General features: G+C 41.7%; 2 protein-coding genes across 6 annotated transcripts in view; both read left to right on the top strand.

The window, feature by feature from the left end:
- The first annotated feature begins 454 nt into the window (after positions 1-454).
- LOC102230360 (sodium- and chloride-dependent GABA transporter 2-like) lies at positions 455-7275 on the top strand. Its single transcript, XM_005797209.2, has 15 exons — positions 455-721; positions 811-996; positions 1459-1593; positions 1851-1991; positions 2075-2162; positions 2251-2383; positions 2550-2684; positions 3470-3573; positions 3694-3818; positions 4192-4304; positions 4394-4531; positions 5120-5222; positions 5314-5414; positions 5507-5677; positions 6553-7275. Exons 1-15 carry the CDS (start codon positions 715-717, stop codon positions 6700-6702), a joined length of 1830 nt encoding a protein of 609 aa, XP_005797266.1. The 5' UTR covers positions 455-714; the 3' UTR covers positions 6703-7275.
- A 1606-nt stretch (positions 7276-8881) lies between these two features.
- Positions 8882-20158, top strand: part of usp15 (ubiquitin specific peptidase 15) — a 22870-nt gene continuing 11593 nt past the window's right edge. For 3 of the 5 annotated variants that reach the window (XM_023350139.1, XM_023350141.1, XM_023350142.1), the window contains exons 1-9: positions 8882-8987; positions 9582-9709; positions 11121-11251; positions 12569-12695; positions 14430-14575; positions 16122-16183; positions 16562-16651; positions 19712-19862; positions 19935-20108. In XM_023350139.1, coding sequence (XP_023205907.1) covers positions 8899-8987; positions 9582-9709; positions 11121-11251; positions 12569-12695; positions 14430-14575; positions 16122-16183; positions 16562-16651; positions 19712-19862; positions 19935-20108 — 1098 coding nt within the window. In that variant the 5' untranslated portion in view covers positions 8882-8898. Of the gene's footprint in view, positions 8988-9581; positions 9710-11120; positions 11252-12568; positions 12696-14429; positions 14576-16121; positions 16184-16561; positions 16652-17677; positions 18997-19711; positions 19863-19934; positions 20109-20158 lie in introns of those variants that run through there. The other 2 variants (XM_023350140.1, XM_014476024.2) reach the window with 2 other exon arrangements.

Genomic DNA, 20158 nt, shown 5'->3' with positions numbered 1-20158 from the left:
ACAACCTATCCGCATGGTCACAAGCAAGTTATTTCTTTTCAGTAGCTTCAAAATACTAATACAATTAAAATAAAAGTTGCGTAGAGCCGCAAGTGTCACTTTTTGAAAGAACACAACACACCGTTTTAGATGGAGCCTGATGATTGTGCCGGCGCCGACTCATCCGAGTCCAATCCGGCGGAAACTGACCTCAGCTGCTTCTGTCCTCCTCCGTGTGAACGGTTTCACCTCTGTCAATGTACTGACAGGAGGAATCGTCCATGTAACAAACAATAAGAATGCCTAACCTTTGCTTATGTCACCACCCTTCACCAGTTCCCATCCAAAGCACCAAGCCCAGTTAAAACGTGGTTGTTCTCTGCAAATTTCCATCATTTCCAATTTCTTTCATAACACGTTTATTCAGCGGAGGTGCGCTGCAGCTGAAACAGACACAGGAGACCGGGCGGGGTCAAAGGTCGCCCTGTCTGACTCTTATGTTGCGCCTTATTTTAACTGTCGAGACGTGGTCGGCGATGTACTTTGCACCCAAGGGGGGCAGATGGAGGGGAAAGAGGGAAAGAGAGTGTAAGGCCAGCCTTGAGTTTAGCGTTACAAAGCCCCGCCCCCCTGCGCCTTTTCCCAGCCACGTTAAATACTAAAACGTTGAGCTTTTCTGGATCAAGATCTTCAAACGCCCTCAACCCCCAGAGACGCTGCAGAGGTGACGCCGCGATGAAAGGTAGACGGTCTTTTATTATTATTTGATTTTTATTTTTTTTTTCCCAACCTGAATCAGCTTTTCTCCGTCGGTTTCTGTTGGTCTCACAGGAGCAAAGGCAGCCCATCCGAACCGCAGCAACCGCGTCAAGGAGGTGCTTCCGGCCTCGCAGGAGAAGATGGAGGAGCGGGGTCAGTGGGGCAACAAGCTGGAGTTCGTCCTGTCCGTGGCCGGCTCCATCATCGGCCTGGGCAACATGTGGCGCTTCCCCTACCTCTGCTACAAGAACGGAGGAGGTGAGTAGAGACACCTACTGCACGACGCGGGCTTTGAGGAAAAGGTTAAGGGTCAACAACAGGCATTGAAACTAAAAGAAGTTGAAGAAGGGCAAATTTTCCTCTTTAGTTTAAGAAATTGTTGGTTGAGATTGTTCGTGTAGCTGCCGAACTGGACACCGCCTCCTCCCTGCCCCTCACGCCCCTCCTGTCTCTCTGTCCCTCCACGGGGCGGCAAGAAGGGTCAAAGTTCAGGATAAAGCGGGGTCAGACAGCTGTTGTTGCCCCTCGCTTTCACAGCAGCTGTTCCCACAGAGAGCCGGAAATCTGAGCACACCCAAAGTTTTGTAGAGAGAAAAAAAATGTAACCTCCAACCTTCCTCCTTTTTCTTTATGCATAAAGTTTCAGTACAAAGACAACATTGCAACATTAAGGCAACGTGTGCAATAAATAATCCAGCTCCTCCTGTCTGCTACGCTCAGGTGCGTTTCTAATCCCGTACCTGATCTTCCTCTTCACCTGCGGCGTTCCCGTCTTCTTCCTGGAGGTCGCGCTGGGTCAGTACACCAGCCAGGGAGGAATCACCTGCTGGAGAAAAATCAGTCCCCTGTTCGAAGGTAAGGAAAGAGCGGGGAACTTCCCGACGATTTTCTCAGATTACAGTCGCAAAATAAAGTTTATTTTATTGGGACTTTATGTAATACAAATCTGTCTCTACAAGCTCTTCACTTCTGGATTCTTTGCCCATCTGTGAACAATCATTTTTTTGAGATATGTTGTAGACTTTCTATTCTTTCAATTTCTAGCCCTGGACTTTGACTGGACCATTCTAGACATGCCTGCTGATCCATTTACTTGATCGCCCTTTCCGCAGGTCTTGGCTACGGTACTCAGGTGATTGTGACTCTGCTGAACTTCTACTACATCATTGTCCTGGCCTGGGGGATTTTCTACCTCTACTACTCCTTTTCTTGGGACCTGCCTTGGTCGTCCTGCAACAACACATGGAACACAGGTAAGGAATGTGGGGGAAACCGCCTCGAATGCCCCATTCGTAGCATCGAGTTGCCATCATTTCTAGACCTCTCCCCCTCGCAGAAAACTGCGTCGAGTTCCAGAGGAGAAACGCCTCCGTCGCCGAAGAGGTCAACCTGAACACGACTTCTCCTGTCATGGAGTTCTGGGAGTGAGTTGTCGAGCTGCTGCTTCCGGGTCCGTTCCGGACGACTCTTTCTCGTCGATTGTTTCTCATCTGAATGTTCCCGACCGCGCAGGAGGAGAGCGCTGAGGATCTCCTCCGGCATCGACCAAATGGGCTCTCTGAACTGGGACATGGCGCTGTGTCTGTTCATCGCATGGGTCATGTGCTACTTCTGCATCTGGAAGGGGGTGAAATCCACAGGAAAGGTGGGTCGGGAACAGAAAATGAAGCACTGTCCCAATCTGAACTCGACTACAAGACGCAGATGTGCCTTTGAGGGGCTGGGAGGCACGTCAAGGGAAACATCTGCTGTTTGTTTTGGAAGGACTCGTGTTTGCGTGTCTCTTACCCCTGTGTCCCTCGCCGTTATAGGTGGTCTACTTCACCGCGACCTTTCCTTATCTGATGCTGGTTGTGCTGTTAGTCAGAGGACTCACTCTGCCTGGTGCCGGGATTGGCATTCAGTTCTATCTGTACCCCGATCTGGGCCGACTGGCTGATCCACAGGTACGGTTCGAGAAAGAAACGTGTCATTAATCCGTTTGAAAAACCCTCTAATCAGATTGATAAATACATCCCATGATTCTCAGCTGGGAAGCAAAGATTCTGCTGAGACAAGATTAGTAAGATTTGTTTTTAAGGCGTAATGGGTCAATGATTAAGACATGAGGTGTTTTGTCTTGTTCTTTGGTGTTTATTGTGTTGATTTCCATCCTCGTTTGGTAGCCAATTATTTAGCCAAAGATGAGCTACTTTTCACGAGACATATAACAAAACTTCAGTCCTTTGCAGTTTGACAAAAGAAAAAAATAAAGGAAAAAGTCGGAGCATCGGTACTTCATTATCTTTGAAAAGATAATATCTTTTGAAAAGATCTCAGCTGGAGAATTCAATCTGCTAAATTTTGTTTTTGTTTCTTCTGGAATCATTTTTGATCCTTTGCTTTGCTAGTAGCGTAACTCACACATTTTAGATATTTTACTTACAGTGTCAAATGTTAAGGGGAAAAAAAATCAGATGAAGAGTTTCCTCTTCATTGGTCATCAACAAAAGAATATCCATTTTCTATTGTAAAAATCTACTATAGTTAGAACAAATATTATATTACGTTTTTATTAATTTAGTGTAAAATAATGTGGCTTTGAATTTAATCAAGAGTTGTTTGTTTTTGTTGTTTTTTGGGGGTTTTTGCACTACCAAAAAGTCTAGGTTCGGTCAAGCTGTTGATAATAATTTATGTTTAAGATAAGTTCATGAATTTCCGTTGCACGTTAAAATGAAATTGCTGATAGGTGTGGATGGATGCCGGGACCCAGATCTTCTTCTCCTACGCCATCTGCCTCGGCTCCTTGACTGCTCTGGGGAGCTACAACAAATATAACAACAACTGCTACAGGTGTCTCGACTTGTACTAAAATTTATTTCATAAATTTCACAGCAAATATTCTCATTTCCCATCTCAAACGTGTTATCGCTGTGAAGATTTTTGATGATGCAAACGTGTGTGTTTTGGCAGAGATTGCCTGGCTCTGTGCTTCCTGAACAGCAGCACCAGCTTCGTGGCAGGCTTTGCGATCTTCTCCATCCTGGGCTTCATGTCCTACGAGCAAAATGTTCCCATCTCCGAAGTGGCAGAGTCCGGTGAGACTAGAAACTCGGCACCGGCGCATCGACGGGCATTTCGTTCTGCGCTTCAGCCACAGCGAACCTCCACGCCCTAATCGCGCTTGCAACCACAAATTAAAACAGAAAGTTTTCCACATTTTCAAAATTCTTTACAAACAAAAGTCTGAAACAATAGGTGTCCTTTTGTATTCAGCCCGTTTTACTCTAACGCTAAAAAAAAAAAAAATCCAACTCAAGCCATTGCCTTCAGAGTTTACAGATTTTTTCTGCCTGTGTAGAAGACCAAGGACCACTCCAGTAGGTTTTATGCAAAAATAGTCAACTTTTTGCATAAAATCTCAACAAAAAGTTGAAGATGTATTAGTATATTTTTCTGTCTTTTGAAAAGGACCCGGCCTGGCCTTCATCGCCTACCCCCGTGCCGTCTCCATGATGCCCTTCTCTTCCTTGTGGGCCGCGCTCTTCTTCGTCATGATAGTTTTTCTGGGTCTGGACAGCCAGGTAGGCAACTTTGCACTTTTTTCTGCCGCCGTGACAAAAGGGGCTCCTCGGTTTCTTGCATACTTACTGATTGTTTGGTTATTTAACAGTTTGTGTGTGTGGAAAGCCTGGTAACGGCCATCGTTGACATGTACCCCACTGTGTTCCGGCGCAAGAATCGCAGGGAACTGTTCCTGCTAGGGGTGGTTCTCTTCTCTTTCCTGATGGGCCTCATCATGCTGATGGAGGTAGGGGCGGGGCTAACAAATGCATTCACGTGAACAATATCTGTAAATATGACTATATTCTGTACATTGTATATCTTAAACTATTATATCTTAAAGAGTAATTATTGTTTAAAATTTACTTTTTTGAGCTCTACATCATGTTATAATGTTGTTCCCTCATCAAAAACATTCCCTGGGGTGTTGCTTTGATTCTTTCATGCGTGTTTGACGAATTCTTGAATCTCCTACGACTCACCCGCTCCTTCAGACTAGCCAGCAGCAATTAGCAGACACCTGGTGGAACTGTGCATCAGCTGAGTTCACTACACGAGCTACTCCTCAGGTTAAAAATGTTGTTAAATGGTTCAAAGTGGCGCGATGTTGCAATGACTTCATGAAGACGGAGTTTCAGAAAAAGCAGGAGATTCTGAAAGCGGCGATGAGGGAAATCCATTGACCTTGACATGTATTGCAAATAAGGTTCCTTCTCACGGAAATTAATTCAAAATTAAATTTTAGTTTTTCAACGTTTTTTCTTTGTATGCCTTCCGAAAGAAAACTGAAAGATAAATCTGTCACAAGGTGACCTGTGGCTGTATTTATTTCCAGGGAGGAATGTATGTTTTCCAGCTGTTTGATTACTATGCAGCCAGCGGGATGTGTCTTCTCCTCATGTCCATCTTTGAAACCGTCTGTATCGCCTGGGTTTATGGTAAGCAACCAACAAACTAGTCTCTGGAGACTCGATGCTTAGAGATTTTACGCCGTGTGTTGCGACTTGCGTCCTCATCGCATCTTTGCAGGTGCGGACCGTTTCTATGACAACATTGAGGACATGATTGGCTACCGCCCGGGACCTTACATCAAGTACTGCTGGTTGTTCTTCACCCCAGCCACGTGCATTGTGAGGATCATTGCTGAGGAAACTTTCAAATTGCTGGGATTTTTCCATTTTCCAGCGTCACATTTGAAATTCTTGTCTTTTTGCCTCTACAGGGGACATTTGCCTTCTCCCTCATAAAATACACTCCTCTGAAGTACAACAACGTGTACGTGTATCCGTGGTGGGGATACTTCATAGGCTGGCTGCTCGCCCTTTCCTCCATGGTCTGCATTCCTTTATGGATGGCTTACAAGATCAGCACTGCACAGGGAACACTCAAAGAGGTATGCAGGTTCTCTTGATGCGTTTATTTTAAGATTAAACTAACTCGAAAGTGTCTTGCATAAGTAATTACGCTCTTTTTGCAAATAAAAATCTAAAAAAAAGTGACATGCGTTTGTCTTCAGCCCTCCTGAGTCGTTCACCGACCCTCTTAAGTCTTTTTGGGGTACGTCTCTTGTTGGCGTCGGCATTTATCATATTGTTTTATCATTTATTGTGAAAAATTTCTTATCATGATACAAATTTTGATTTCCATAAATTTCAGTTAATGTTGAAAAAAGCTGACTACAGTCCTATTCTTGCTACCTATCCGACTGTTTTGTTTTTTTTTCTCCAGAAGAGCGTCAATAAATATCAGTAAATTCAAAAATATGATTAATTGAAGTCTCTGTGGGTCGCCACATAAATCATGCTTCTTTACGTAAGCGGTGTACAAAAGAAGCTTATTTCAAAAATATTTGTTTTTCAAGAGCCATGTTTGTGGTAATATGAAGGCGATGGCTTGCAGTCACTGCCGTACAGCTACCTAAAAAGATTTGATAAATAACACTTTTGTTGTTATAATAGTATCGAAATATACTGTGATAAAATTATAAATCCGTATCATCCATACCTAATTTTTTGTCTGAATGGCACCAAGGGTGGGGACTCCTTTTTTTTTTTTTAGATATATTTTTTTTATATGGTACTTTTGTTCCCCCTTTCAGATGTCGCCCTGGGCATATGCCCATATGGGCTACGTGGAAAATCTGCCTCTTTCTTTGCAGAACTAGGAAAAAAATTCCTCATACATCTTTGTAAGATAGCCAAAGATTCTCAGTGGTTTCTGAGTTGCTATTTGATGTATCATTTGATTTATTTATTGATTTATCTGCAGCGCATCCAGGCGCTCGTCACACCATCCGATGATTTACCTAAAACCAAAAGGGAGCAGGAGAGGTTACTGGCTATCTTTGTTCCCGAGGACGACTCGACCGCAACGACAAACGGCTACTTTCCTGTGTCAGAGAGCGATTCCACCTTGTGAAGTCCCATAGGTGCTTCGTAAGCACCTTGTCTTAATGAAAAATAACTAAGAACATCAAAGAGTTCATTGCTTCTCCTCACAAATGCAGAAGCATTAAGTAGAAGAAGAAGGAAAAACATCACCATCTTTACCCAAAATCATGCCTAAAAGTGAAATTAAGGATTCAGGAGACACAGAGGAAGTTCAGCGCTGGGTTTGGTGTATTGGTGTATATTGTGCCATTTTTAAATTATTTAAATTTAAAGAAATATTGACAACATATTGGATTGATAAAGTAAACATCATAATGTTCTTTTATATTAGATAATCTTTATATCTTCTTTTATCTAATTTAAAATATGCTTGCAGTAGTCATTCTGCGGCGTTTGAACTATTTAGAGTTAGTTTATCCTTTGTTGTAGAAATGGGAATAAACACAACTATAAAGTAGCTATAGACATTATTCTATTGCAACGTCGCACAAGGCTAACACGAGGCATAAACTGTAGCTTTCTTTTTATAACATAACATATGTTGACTGTGCAAAAAATGTGAATTCTGTAAGTATGGTGTTAAATAAACTTGTCTTTGACAGTTTCTTTTTTCTTTTTGCAAATGTTGGTTATATTTTTGGAAAACACACACCCTGCTTTTATTTTCAGCCATGCTAAAATCAGCTTTTCTTATTAGTTATCAGGAACGGGGCTTTTCTGGCCTGCTGTTCTCCCTCTCGTCCTGTAGGGGGAGATCAAATAAAATGTATAACTTTTATTAGATACTATAAAAACGTCTTCAGAAAAAAAATTGTGAAAAATTGAAGATGGCTGTCGGATATTTATTTAAAAAAAAAAATTTAAACTAAAAAAAGTATTACTGTTTTGAAAGCATAGAGTAGTTAGAGTTCACTGTTTAGCAATAACAATGTTCTGCTAAAGATGTTTCTTTACGCTGTGGCAAATTGTAAAAACCTAAATTTGCGCTTAAATCCAATTGTATCAGAAACATAAAAATGTTGAATTGGACTAATGTAATAAACTTTCACATTTCAAGTAGTATCTGTTGAGCCTCTAAAAATATATATATTTTGTATTGGCTTTAACTCTGATTTTATACTTTTCACGATGCTTTTGGTCAGAGGTGGGTAAAGTACCCAAAACTGCACTCAAGTAAGAGCAGCACTATTTCAAGATATTTTTACTCAAGCAAAAATTTAAAAAAACGTAGCAGTCCAATAAATTACTCAAATAAAAGGGTCCTCAACTACTGAGTAACTTACTATGGAAATTTTGGAATTGGTTAGGACCAAAATGGACATAATTATAAAATATTATAAAGTAACAAAATCAGGCAAAGAAATAATCAATTTCTTCCAATGTAATACTTATAAAACTTTAAGAAAAACTGCGGGTGTGTGTCTGTATTCGATTAATTTTTGGTTAAGTCAAACTTGTTCTTCATTCAGTGAAGAATGAAAGAAGAACAAGTAATGGGTCGAGTATCCAGAAGTATTACTCAAGTAAGAGTTGCGATTCTTCATAATAAAATTTCTCATGTAAAAGTACAAAGCACAACATAGTAAAGATATTCCTAAAAGTATACGTTTTCCCAAAAGGTTACTCGGGTAAATTTGACTGAATAAACATGACTAATTATTACCAACTCTGCTTTTGTATTCATTTAAAATATGACCTAAACAACAAACTGACTTTACACTGATAATCATCAAAATGTGGTTTGATTTAATATTCACTCTAATGTGTTGTAAGCATATCTCACTAAGTGATGAAGTTACCGCAAAAAAGAACCTTTAATAGTGTAACTCATAAAATATGACTATGTGTCGAAATATTTGCACTGTAGATGCCTTTAAAGTCATGTTTTGGATGGTTTAAATAATTGAGGACAGGACAAACGGCATTCTTGCTGTTGTTCTTAAATATTTTGTGCAGCGTTTTTAGTGTTAGTTATACTCCTGCTTGCACAATGGCGAGTGACCTCAACGTAATTCTGACAGCAATGAATAGTATTATCGGGTTTACATTTATATGATACAATTGCTTGCCATAATGATAGAGCAGTTTTGAACCAATGTTCTAGAATTCTCATTTTCGTCCGCCGAGCTCCCGGATTGGCTGTTGCCCGCAGCGTCTCCCCGTGCGTGCCTCAGTGACGCCCCCACGCTGTCCCTACCATGCGACGCGTCATGTCCGAGGAAAGATGGCGGAAGGCGGAGCGGCTGATCTGGATACCCAGAGAGGAGAGATTGCGGCGCTGCTGAAAACACAGTTACGGAAGGGAGACACTTGGTAAGACTCAAGTTAAATCGCATTTGGTATTGCTGCGCGGCCGCCTGCAGGCCCGGCTGGGGCTGACAACGCCTCGAAGGGTGCGAGAAAGCCAACGGGCCGTGTTGACAGTGAGCTGAATCCAAGGGAGCTAACGGGAGCCTGGCTGGTACACTTAAATGAAGAACGACTAAACTCACGCATAACTATTAAATGACGGGCCTGTGTTGTCATATTAAACGCTGAAAAAAACCCCACCCGTTTGTCTTATTTTGGCTAACACGTTCTCATACAGTTTAGAGCCGGTTGCTTTTCTCCGGCTAAGTAGAAAGCTAATAGCTAATTGGTTAGCAACCGTCGTTCCGAGTGGTTTTCCAGTCAGAGGGTTCCTCAGACTACTTTAGCAGGGCGGAGTCGGAAAACAAGCACCTGTCAAAGTGTCGAAGCCAGCTGGCCGGGCTCGCAGCAACCTGAACTGAGACCTGTGTCCATAAGGCTGCTGCTGCAGTTTTTAAGCCTCTTAAAGAAGCTTTTTTTTTTAAAGTATGGCAAAGACAGGAAACTTTCGACGCTCTGTCGGTCATCTTATAACAGTAGATTCTGCTTTCTATCCAGGTATCTTGCGGACAGTCGCTGGTTCAAACAGTGGAAGAAATATGTGGGATTCGACAGCTGGGATAAGTACCAGATGGGAGATCAGAATGTCTACCCAGGACCGGTGGACAACTCTGGCCTCCTCAAAGGTAGCGCACTCCGATTGCTCTCTAAAAGCTGCAACGTAAGAATATTTTCTGGTCGATCCTGATTTCGGGGTTTCCTTGAGGTCTGAGCTGCCATCTCCATATTTGACTAATTCCATTTCGTTTAAAGGTGCATAACAAAAATGTGCCTTATTGTAATAATTAAAACCTGCATCAGTAGGGGAAGTACATGGTGTTGACTTATGTGTTTAAGAATAGTTTGAGTTTATAGTTGTTATACATTTTTTTGAATATGGAACACTAAATTTCTATTTAAAAAAAAATCATCAGATAATCAGGTGATCCCTACTGTTAATCAGTAGGTAAAATCATCAATATTTATCTGCACCCGATTGATTGGTGTATAAGAACAACAATGAGAATATTTTTTCCTTTGCTCCTTGGTGTGAATTGATAATTCATATTAGTATCAGAGGCAACTTTCTGTGTGTGAGAGATGAGTTACCTATAAATCAGGGTTTGCTGATATTTAAAATGTACAATATGATTAGAGAGTGTTTTCAGCTATCTATAGCATTGTATATTAGCTATTAGGATGGGGAGAGTAAACAAGAGTTTGTCCCCATAGCAACGCTTCCCAAATCAGTGACAGATAGCCGAGTGACCTCGACTATCACTGCTTGGATTATCTGAACATTGCTCCAAACACTTAAACAGGCTATATTAACAAGTACAGCTGATCTATGTATATTCTTAATAAATGTGCCATTTGTCTTATTAAACCAATTTGGTGAACGTTTTTGCATTAGCATCATGTTATTTTGAAATTTAAGAGCCTGTGTAGATCATTACCTGAGATTCCCAAATGCCTGCAAAACATTTCCCCGGTGTGACATGTTCCATGGCAGAATGAGGCTGAACCCTCAGAAGGACAAATCAGAGGAACTGTACTATTTCCTATTCACTATTCCTGCTACCTGTTGGAAATTTTACTTCCTCTCAAGGTTTGACTGAATTGCAAGCATGTTTTGGCAAAAGTGATTTTCTTTTTAAATAGCTTCTTTCATCTCTGTGCTTCCTGTTGCATCATTTTATAGTCAGAGAAAGGCTAACTTGGAATATTCTTCCTTCAACCACCACTTCCTCACCAAAGAGGGTTGTCATTAGCATGACTTGGTATGGCTTTGGTACGGCGCCTTCTCTTATCTTGTAGCCGATTTCTCGTTGCATCTCGACTTTTGATATTTTGACGGTTAAAATAAAACCTGCAGCCAGTGTCATCATTCTGGAAATGCAGAGAACATTGTCTGAGTTTTCAGAGTAGCCTTTTTAGTGGTGGGTTCATAGAAAGCTCTCCAGCATGCCATCTTTTCTTTGCTCTGTTTCGCTGGATCTGTGATGTAAGGGTCCCTCACTAAATGTGCTGTCTGTCTGCCCGTTTGTTCCTCGCTAGATGGGGACGTGCTGGCAATCAAGGAGCACCTCATCGACGAGCTCGACTACATCCTGGTCCCAACAGAGGGCTGGAACAAGCTTGTCGGCTGGTACGGGCTGACAGAAGGCCAGGAGCCAATTGCACGCAAGGTAGACTTTCTGTCAGTTGTCCGAAAACCATGACAGCTTGTGTGGTTCAGGAAAAAAGGTGCTTTCTAGCACAAAAGGCAGTATTTGTTTTAGCAGGCTGTTAAAATGTCTTCTAAAAAAAAACTTAAATATATCCTTCGTTTAGTGCTTCCTCCTTCAGTTTACTTTTTTATTTTTTGGAAGTATGCTGACCTCATTCATTTTATTCTGTCTTCAAGTTGTTCCCTATAAATCTCGCTAATCGTGGCATCATTATCCCCCCCGGATGAGGTCCTATATGCTGTCACCTCTCTCATGTATTTTTCTCTTTCATTTTCTCTCCCCCATCCATTGACCCTCCCCCTTTTCCCATGTATGCCACGGCTCATATCGGGTGGCCGCAGGGTTTCTATTTTCAGGCAACGGTTCTGGGTGACAGAAACGCTACATGGAGCGGGCTACAAGACACAACATGCAGGAGGTTCATCATTAGGTTTTTTTTTTCTCTCTCTCTTACTCTCTCTCTCTCTCTCTCTCTGATTTTGTTTGGTTTGTGTTCCTGCGTTGTGGGGAGAAGGCAGCATAAGTGGGTGACAAAGTCTCAGGAGGGCCGTGGTCAGAGGTTTGGCTCTGAGGTCCGTTACGCAGTCCTCTACTGGTTTGACTGCCAACACCGGCGGAGAGCTGCTGCGTCCTTGTTGTTCTTTTTTGAAGTGGAGGAATGCCAGCTGAGGTCACACTGAGAGAAAGCTTTCAAGAGGAGTGCAGAAGAGGCATAACCACTTCGAGGGGATGGGTGGGGGGTGGAGTGAAGGAGGGCGAGACCTGTTGTTTTGGCCCGAGTTCGGGCCAGAAGTTCGGTCGACCCAAACTCTCAGACGTACAGCGGTTGTACCCCGATTCAGTTATCTAAAATATCTCTGGGTTTGTGGAGAGAACCCAAGCTGCGTGTTGCCGGCCCCGGTGACATTTGTGAACTTCGTACTGCGTGTGTTTATGCATGCGTGTGTTAGAGAAGGGGCTCAGCGGTGAAATAAATAGGCTGGGACTCCTCAGCTGTTTCCGCGAGGTGCAGCTAAATTAAGCATTCGACTCTGATTCTGTCAAAGCAATGATAGGTTTCAACCAGGGCAGCAGATTTCGCTTCATTGTGCAAGACGAGTTGCTTGAGAGACAAAAAAAAAAAACTTATCTGTGTTCAGTTTAGCGGAGAAATCCTTGTTCTTAACCCAGCGGTCTACATAGGAACAAACAAGATGCTGGATTTGTTGCAAAAAAGAAGATAAAGTTTCCAGTCTTCTGGATATAATCATGTGTTTGCGTTTTGTTTGTTTGCAGGTGGTGGAACAGGGTATGTTCGTGAAGCACTGCAAAGTGGAGGTGTACCTGACAGAGCTGAAGCTTTGTGAAGACAGCAACATGGACAACGTGATCACCAGACGTTTCAGTAAAGCCGACACAATAGGTACGCACCAGGATCCTCCGGGTCACCATTAAACTGAATTTCAGCTTCTTTGAATGTGTTTTTACAGCGACTTGCAGATGTGTAGCTACTGAACTATTTGACGTTTTGTCTTCTTACCTCAGATTTCTGTGCATATTTTCAGTTATTTTGAAGTGGAAGGAATTTTTTTATTAACTTGTATTCTGTCCTGAATGGTTTGCAGAACAGTTTTGAGGGTTTGTCTCCACCAGTCGAGCTTTGATTCCTCTTTGCAAAGCAGCTCAAAAGCTCAGTCAGATTATATGGAGAGCTTCATTTCTAGACTGACCACAGATTCTAATTGGATTTTAGTCTGGACTTTGACTAGGCCATTGAAATGTATACACAGATTTGAACCCCTGTATTGTTGGCTGACGTTTAGGGTCGTTTGACCAGCTTTCCTGTCCCCACTGAAGTAAAGCGTCCTCAGTATAATGCTGCCACCACCATGTCTTACAGTGGGAATGTTTAGGCTGTTGTCAGTTTTGACAAACTATGAATGATTCAAAGGGTATGAATACTTCTGCAAGCTGCTATTTATGTTCCAACACATTTTTTATTCAGTTGTGCTCCATATCCCTGATTGTAATTTATTCAAATTTGGGTTTTGACAGGGCCGTTTCAGCACGTAGATGTACTTTGATCTGTTTTGTTAGATTTTTTGTTTCTTTTTCAAACAAAGTCATCTGAAAATGGTGGCCAGATGTTTTATTGTTTGTTTTGTATTTTTATTTGGAGTTTTTTTTTTTTTTTTTTTTTTACATTTTCAGAGTTGATCAGTTTGAATCACTCATAACAGTCCCAGTGGTTATCCTGTCTGGAGTATCAGCGGCTCCAATAATCACTTTGCTCAGGGTTAAGTTGCTAAAGAAGCAGCGGTGGCGATCCTCGGTGTTTCTGCTGAAGCCGATCTTAACCTATTCTGATTTCCCTGTAAAGAATCCATTTAAAAAGACTTCTATAAATCTCTAATTTCTGGATTATTTAGATTGCAACATTCTCATAACAAAATTTTCATGTAAAACACTTTTCTTTCTTACAAAGCTCAACCATAAAGATGGGTATTTTTGCAATGCTCACTGAGGTGAGCACATTTTCAATAAAACAATGTTTGAATGTAACAAGTAAAGCACTTGTTCCATAATAAACTCACTCATTTAAAACGTCAAGATTTTGGCAGCTAATTAAACCAAATCAGCTCTGACCAACTGCTTTTTGATATTTATTGTTTATATGTGCACATTTCTGAAAATGGTTTTGAATCATCAGTTGACAAACGACCCGAATATACTGGAAGTTTCTCGTGTTTATTTATTAAAAAGAAAAATAATCTTTCGTATGTTTAGGTAGTTTATTAAACTAAAAAAATGCAACTAGGTTTTCATGACAAAAATGTAGTTTTGCTCTAAAGTGGTTGGATTTGGGAGTTCTTCATATGTGGGTCATCTGTGGACACTAACTAAAATTTTTACAAAATGCTCTTCTAGACAACAAGACTTTGAATTATGGCGATAAGAAACATTCTAGTTAAGTTTACTTGCTGTGCTTCAATGTTTCCAATTTTATTCTGTTGGGTTTTAGAGTATTTATATATATTTAAAAAAAGACAACAAATAACACCTTAGTTTGAGTATTTCTTTAGTTTTCAGAATTATATGGTCAAATAAGAACCCAACTGGGATCCTTTTACATCAAAGAACTGTTGTGATGTTGCAGACATGATAGAGAAGGAGATGCGGAAACTGTTCAGCATCCCTGATGAGAAGGAGACGAGGCTGTGGAACAGGTACATGAGCAACACCTTCGAGCCGCTCAACAAGCCTGACAGCACCATCCAGGACGCCGGCCTCTATCAAGGACAGGTATGAGCTTCTCCACTGTACTAGAGGGTGGGGATGTATGTACCGATCCACTTTTTTCACTTCCAATACCGATATGTGAGGTTTAGTATCAGTCGATAGCGATCCGATACAGAAAAACAGTGCTGAGTTGACTGAAAACCTATCTTTTTCTTTTAAATACAGACATAAATGTACTGAATTACAAATTTATTTGGTAACTCTGCAGCAGTACAGCGCATTTAAATACACAAGATTGGTCAGATATGTAAAAACAACACAACTTTAATGTGCTCAGTTAGTGCAATTATGAGCATAACAGCAAATGTAAAATAAATGACAAAGAAATTGAAACTGGCCAAAGCAAAAGGTTGACTACCGTAGTATAAACTGCAACAAACTTTTTTTCCAAATGGTTCAGAAAGTGTAATTGGGGGTTTTAAATATGATTTAAAAGAAATAATAAAGCATAACATCGCTCAAAGCATAGAAATATACTGGATAGATCTCCCCTTATGGCCGGGCACAGTGTCACCAATGCCTGATCTGGAATTTTTTTCAATATTGGGACCGATACCGATATTAATTTTGGATCAGTGCCTCTCTGCTAGAAACTTCCCACAGTTTGCTGTAGAGAAGGTTTAAGATCATTTTGCATCATTGACTAGAGAAATAAGGTCATTTTAATGTTTACAGGTAGACGCGTAGTTTGAATGAGCACTTTGTAGATCTCAGATAAACTTAGTTTAACATCAGAGTAGATTGGTCTAGAATACAGAAAGCAGTTTTTCAAATGATTACATGATTAAGAAAAAAAAGCTTTCCAAACCAACCAAGCACTGTGTGAATTTTTATGTTGAGTTTTGAATTTCCTGAGATTAACCACAAGGTTGGTTCAACTTTATTAGCCACAAGTGGTGGGCAATATGGACTTGGAATTTTATTGCAAAACATTTGTGGCACTCTACTGAAATTATAAAAATTAGAATTAAAAAACTTTTACTACTTTTTTGGTTTAGATAACTGTATGGCAGTGAATTCAATGCAGCTCTTGAAAAACCTTCCCAATCACAGGTGCCACTGATAAAAGACGTGTGATTTACATCAGTAAGCTGCACGCTGTAAATCATAGTTTTGAATTTATTGCAGCTTTTGTGGAGAAAATTATGTTGCGATAATACCTTTATTTTAGTTTTTTTCTTTAACATCATTGATAGAAATTCATCAAGACACTAATAAATCAAACTTCTCATCAGGTCAGGTTAAGAAATTTTTCACTATAAATGACAATTGATACAATGAAGTGCCCACCCCTACCAGCCACGCCCACTTCTGATTTCTGCTTGAAATAAATCCTGCCCGGCAACAGGAAATAGGCTAAAAAAAAAAAAAACACAACACAAAATACAAAATCTGTGTGGAGTCCTTTTGTCATGGCGCCATATGTCTTTCTTTACTTACAGCAGATAGACATCCTCAGCTTAACAGCAGATAGTTAAACATTTAGTACCTTCAAACCAACAGACGGAGAACCTTTTCTTCTTCTTCTTCTGTGGATCGTCTCCCACAGGTGCTCGTAATAGAACAGAAGAACGAGGATGGCACGTGGCCCCGAGGCTCCATGGCGTCCAAGTGAGTAAAGAACACAAACCTCAGCTTTTTTTTTTTTTTTTTTTAAAGTGAATATTCCAGCAAATCAGATTGGAGGTACCTGCACTGCGATGTGCAGATAACAGCAGATTAAGTGTTATTGAACGGCCTGTTTGCAGCCGTTCAATAACAAAATGGCCTCATCCTTGCTATTCTCTCCTGTTTTACGAAGCTTTCAGCTCTAAGCTGTTCATCTAATGCCACTGCACCATCTTCCAAAGTTTCCCTGCCTCCCTTTGCTTGACCCTTTGTTGCTGACACACCCCCTCTGCTTCCAATTCATTCCAGTTTAATTTGATTGACGCGCGCACACCTTCTTTTTCTGCTCTAACTCATGATCTATTCTTTTATCTTTTGAAGGTCATCTGGCGCTTCCAATCTCTCTGCTTTGCCAAAGATCTCGCCTTCATCTCTCACAAACAATCATAACAGCAGCTTCAACAGCAGGAAGTAAGGCATAGTTGCGGGTTGAATAGCTGGGAGGGGTTTTTGGGTGGGTGGGATTTTTGGGTGTTTGGATGTTGAATCTGCTGCGGTTCTCTATTCTGCCCTCCTGTAAAATCTCCGCTACAGAACGATGCCTAAACGTGACTTTACAGAGTTGCATGAGGAATTTCAGAATGCTGTGAATCATAAATCCTGGTGGTACTGGAGTAAAGTTGATGGAGCCAAAATAAGGGAGACTACACCCGAATATCTAAGCTAAATCTTCTGACGTACAGCTTTTTGGTTGAGCAGCTGGACACAGTTGGAGGTTCCAGTGAGACGATGATCACAAACACACATCAGTTATAGTTTATGATTGGATACGGCAGGCGTAACTTGAGCCTGAACCTAAACTCCGTCTAAGCCTGTCGCATTAAAAGTTTAATCATTTAATCACATGATAAATTAAGATGAGCTTGATCATTTTAATTGTGATGATTAATATTTTTTTGAACTGCAATTCAGTTTATGGCGACTTCATGATTGGTTTTATTTATTGTTTCGGATTGTGTGTGTATTTTATTTCCGTTTTATTGTCATTTTATTTTGGATGTTGTATACAACCAGCATTATTATGCCATTATTAATATATTATCATTTATAGCAGTTGTTACTGGAAGAATTTTTCGTCTAGCAAAATTTGTTATTGTGACAGGCATAACTCTACCGGCGCTCAAACTTGAAAGTAGAACATTTTTGTCACAAACACTTTGATTCGTTTAAGATGCATGTTTTATTTTTTATTTCACGTTGGAAATAAAGAGAAGTCCAGGTGCTTCATCATAAACTTTTAAATATTAAAATGTATTTCTGGCCACCATGAGTGTATGTAAACTTCTGACCTGCTGTGAAGATTAGTTGCAAATCGGCAACCAGAGGCTGAATGAGCTGTTTGCCAGAGCTTTTTGACCTTTGACCGGACTCATGTGAGATATATTGCACATTTCAGGGCGTGTTTGTGTCTGTGCTTATGCTTGGCAGGTAGAAACGCATAAAAACTCTCAGAAGAGATCAATAGTGATAAACAGAGAAGGTTTTTGTTATGCTCCGTACTTAGACGGTGGCCATAAATCGTCCTGTTTCAGCTCTGCGTTGTGTGCATCCGAAGCTGCGTTTTTTGGGGGGCTTTTTTCTGCTTGCCGTTAAAGACACAAACGGGATGACTTGGAGAAATCGGATCTTCGCTCTCAGCAGCTCTCCTATCCCTGATTCACTCCAGTCAGCGCTGTGGTTTCCTCTTAATTATGCATGCGGCCTCTATTTTTCATATCAAGCGCTCCCGTGTTGCGTGCTATCCGTCTCCCTGACTTTGCGGTCCTGCTCAAGTCCCGGCAGCAAGTTTCTCCCCCACCTCCCCACGTCACCTCCACCCCTCTCTACCTCCTCCTTTCGGTGTCTTTACTGCACCTTCTGCAGTCTCGCCGACCTTCAGCGCGCCTTTTCATCCGCTCGGTCTTCTCGTCGTCAGAGTTTGCTCCCGCATACTGGTCGGGCAGTTTGGAGATTTGCTTAGCGGCCTCTTTTTTTCTTTTTTACTCGTCACACAAACATGACAGAAACGGAAGGGATTTGCAAGGAAGGGTCGGACAGCGTGAGGGAATTGAATTGAAAAACCACCTTCAGATTTTTTTGCAGAGAGCAATATAGCAGAAGAGAGTGAGACTGCAGCCTCAGCTGAATGCAGTGAATCAGCTGCTTCCCTCCTTGCTCATCTCGTTTCTCTTCCGTCAGCCCCTGACTCCCTCCCCACCTCCCTTCCTCTTCCTCTCTCCCGTACACCCCCGTGCTTCGGTAGCAGTCCTGAGCATCCTTGCTGCTGTCGCTGCTATAAATATCTGCGGGGACCCGTAGAGCAGCAGAAGGGAGGAGCGGTGGACAGGACAGAGCCAGGAAGATCCGAGGTACAGAGGACAACAAGACAAGGGCATGCGCGCAGAAAACAGAAGACCTGATCAGTTCAGACGAATAACATCAACATTTGGAGTCGACAGCAGAAGGAAGTAGCAGGACTTTACCTTCCCGTGGTTATAAAAACCTCGACTTGCACGTTTTTCTTTATTTTTCTTTTGGACTCGAGCCGATTTGTTTCCGTGCTGACATGTGGGCCGGCACGGGATGGGGAGGGGCTGAGATGTCATGCTCCTGTGTTGCTGGTGGTGCCTGAGGTCTGAGGCGGTGGAGCTGGACAGCCGGAGGGTGGACCACCGCGTTCTAACTTGCGAAGCCCCAAGGTCCCCCACCATCACGACAGCGTCGTTCGGTCAGTGGGAGCCGGAGACGTCTCACGTTGCGCTGCCCGCCTCCCAGAGGTCTGCTGATCGCTGCGGTTTAAAGGCTCTGCTTGAAAGTTTTACTTTTTTTGTTGTTGTGTACTTTCAGGGAAGCTTGTAGGGCAGGACGTTTTCATAAAAATGGCAAACACTGCAGTACTAAAAGTAAAACTTTTTTTTCCTTAGTGAACTAAAATAGTGAATATATTTGTATTTGTGGTGCTTTGCAAAAAAAAAAAAAAAAAAAACCCATAAAGTTCGATGTAATTTATTGGCATAACGTGATGGAAAAACATTGCAAGGCATTACATTTATTTTTTAAAAAGAGAGGAAAATCTGAAAAGTGTGGCCTGCATTTATATCCAATAGGACCCCCTTTCGCTGTGACTATCCATGTGTTTCTGGATGTGCTCATACCAGCCACTCACAAAGGTATTCAAACATATATGCTTTGACTAGGCCATTCTGACATTCTTGCTTTGATTAAACAATTTCGAGGCTTCCTTCTGGGATTACCCACCTTCCTCGAAAAAGCATCCCCACAGCATGACCCTGCCACTACCTTCTTGATTAGATTTTATTTAATAGGGCCGAATCCTGAAGCAGCACGTAGAATTTTGTGGTTTTTAACATGGAAAAAATGCAAAAATGTTCCAGTGGTTTAAATGATCAGGAAAATCGCTAAATCGTACAGAAGTTTTTAAATGTCTTTTGAACTTCGTGTGATAGGTATCTGCATGTTTTTACTCTGCAGTGTTAAGAACTCCAGCTACAGTCTGCCCTCCTCGTACCCAACCTACAGCAACAGCTATGACTATTCAGAACAGAGCCGGCAGAGTGAGCGCTCAGGCCTCTGTGGGCTCTCCAACCTGGGAAACACCTGCTTCATGAACTCTGCAGTGCAGGTATCGGCCATCGGTCGCCTCTCACAGCCACGTCTTTGTCCGGAGTTTCTCATTTCCTGCTCCTCCCCACAGTGTTTAAGCAATATCACCCCCCTGACGGAGTACTTCCTCAAAGACAAGTACCGAGACGAGCTGAATGAAGACAACCCCCTGGGCATGAAAGGGGAGATCGCCAGAGCCTACGCTGAGCTCATCAAGCAGCTGTGGTCGGGCAAATACAGCTACGTCACCCCGAGACCCTTCAAGGTAACTGCCTTGAGATAGCTAACTCTAATAGAGTCTCTGGTATTCATACA

This window comes from Xiphophorus maculatus, chromosome 17, assembly GCF_002775205.1.
Source record: "Xiphophorus maculatus strain JP 163 A chromosome 17, X_maculatus-5.0-male, whole genome shotgun sequence".
Lineage (NCBI taxonomy): Eukaryota > Metazoa > Chordata > Actinopteri > Cyprinodontiformes > Poeciliidae > Xiphophorus > Xiphophorus maculatus.
The sequence above is the reverse complement of the archived record's forward strand: the minus strand, read 5'-3'. Positions and strand labels throughout refer to the sequence as shown.

What these genes read in the sequence shown, in the direction of transcription:
- LOC102230360 (XM_005797209.2), top strand. An exon ending in CCTGTCATGGAGTTCTGGGA is followed by an intron (nt 2,163 to 2,250) that starts GTGAGTTGTCGA and finishes CCGACCGCGCAG; the next exon opens with GAGGAGAGCGCTGAGGATCT. An exon ending in GCCTCATCATGCTGATGGAG is followed by an intron (nt 4,532 to 5,119) that starts GTAGGGGCGGGG and finishes ATTTATTTCCAG; the next exon opens with GGAGGAATGTATGTTTTCCA.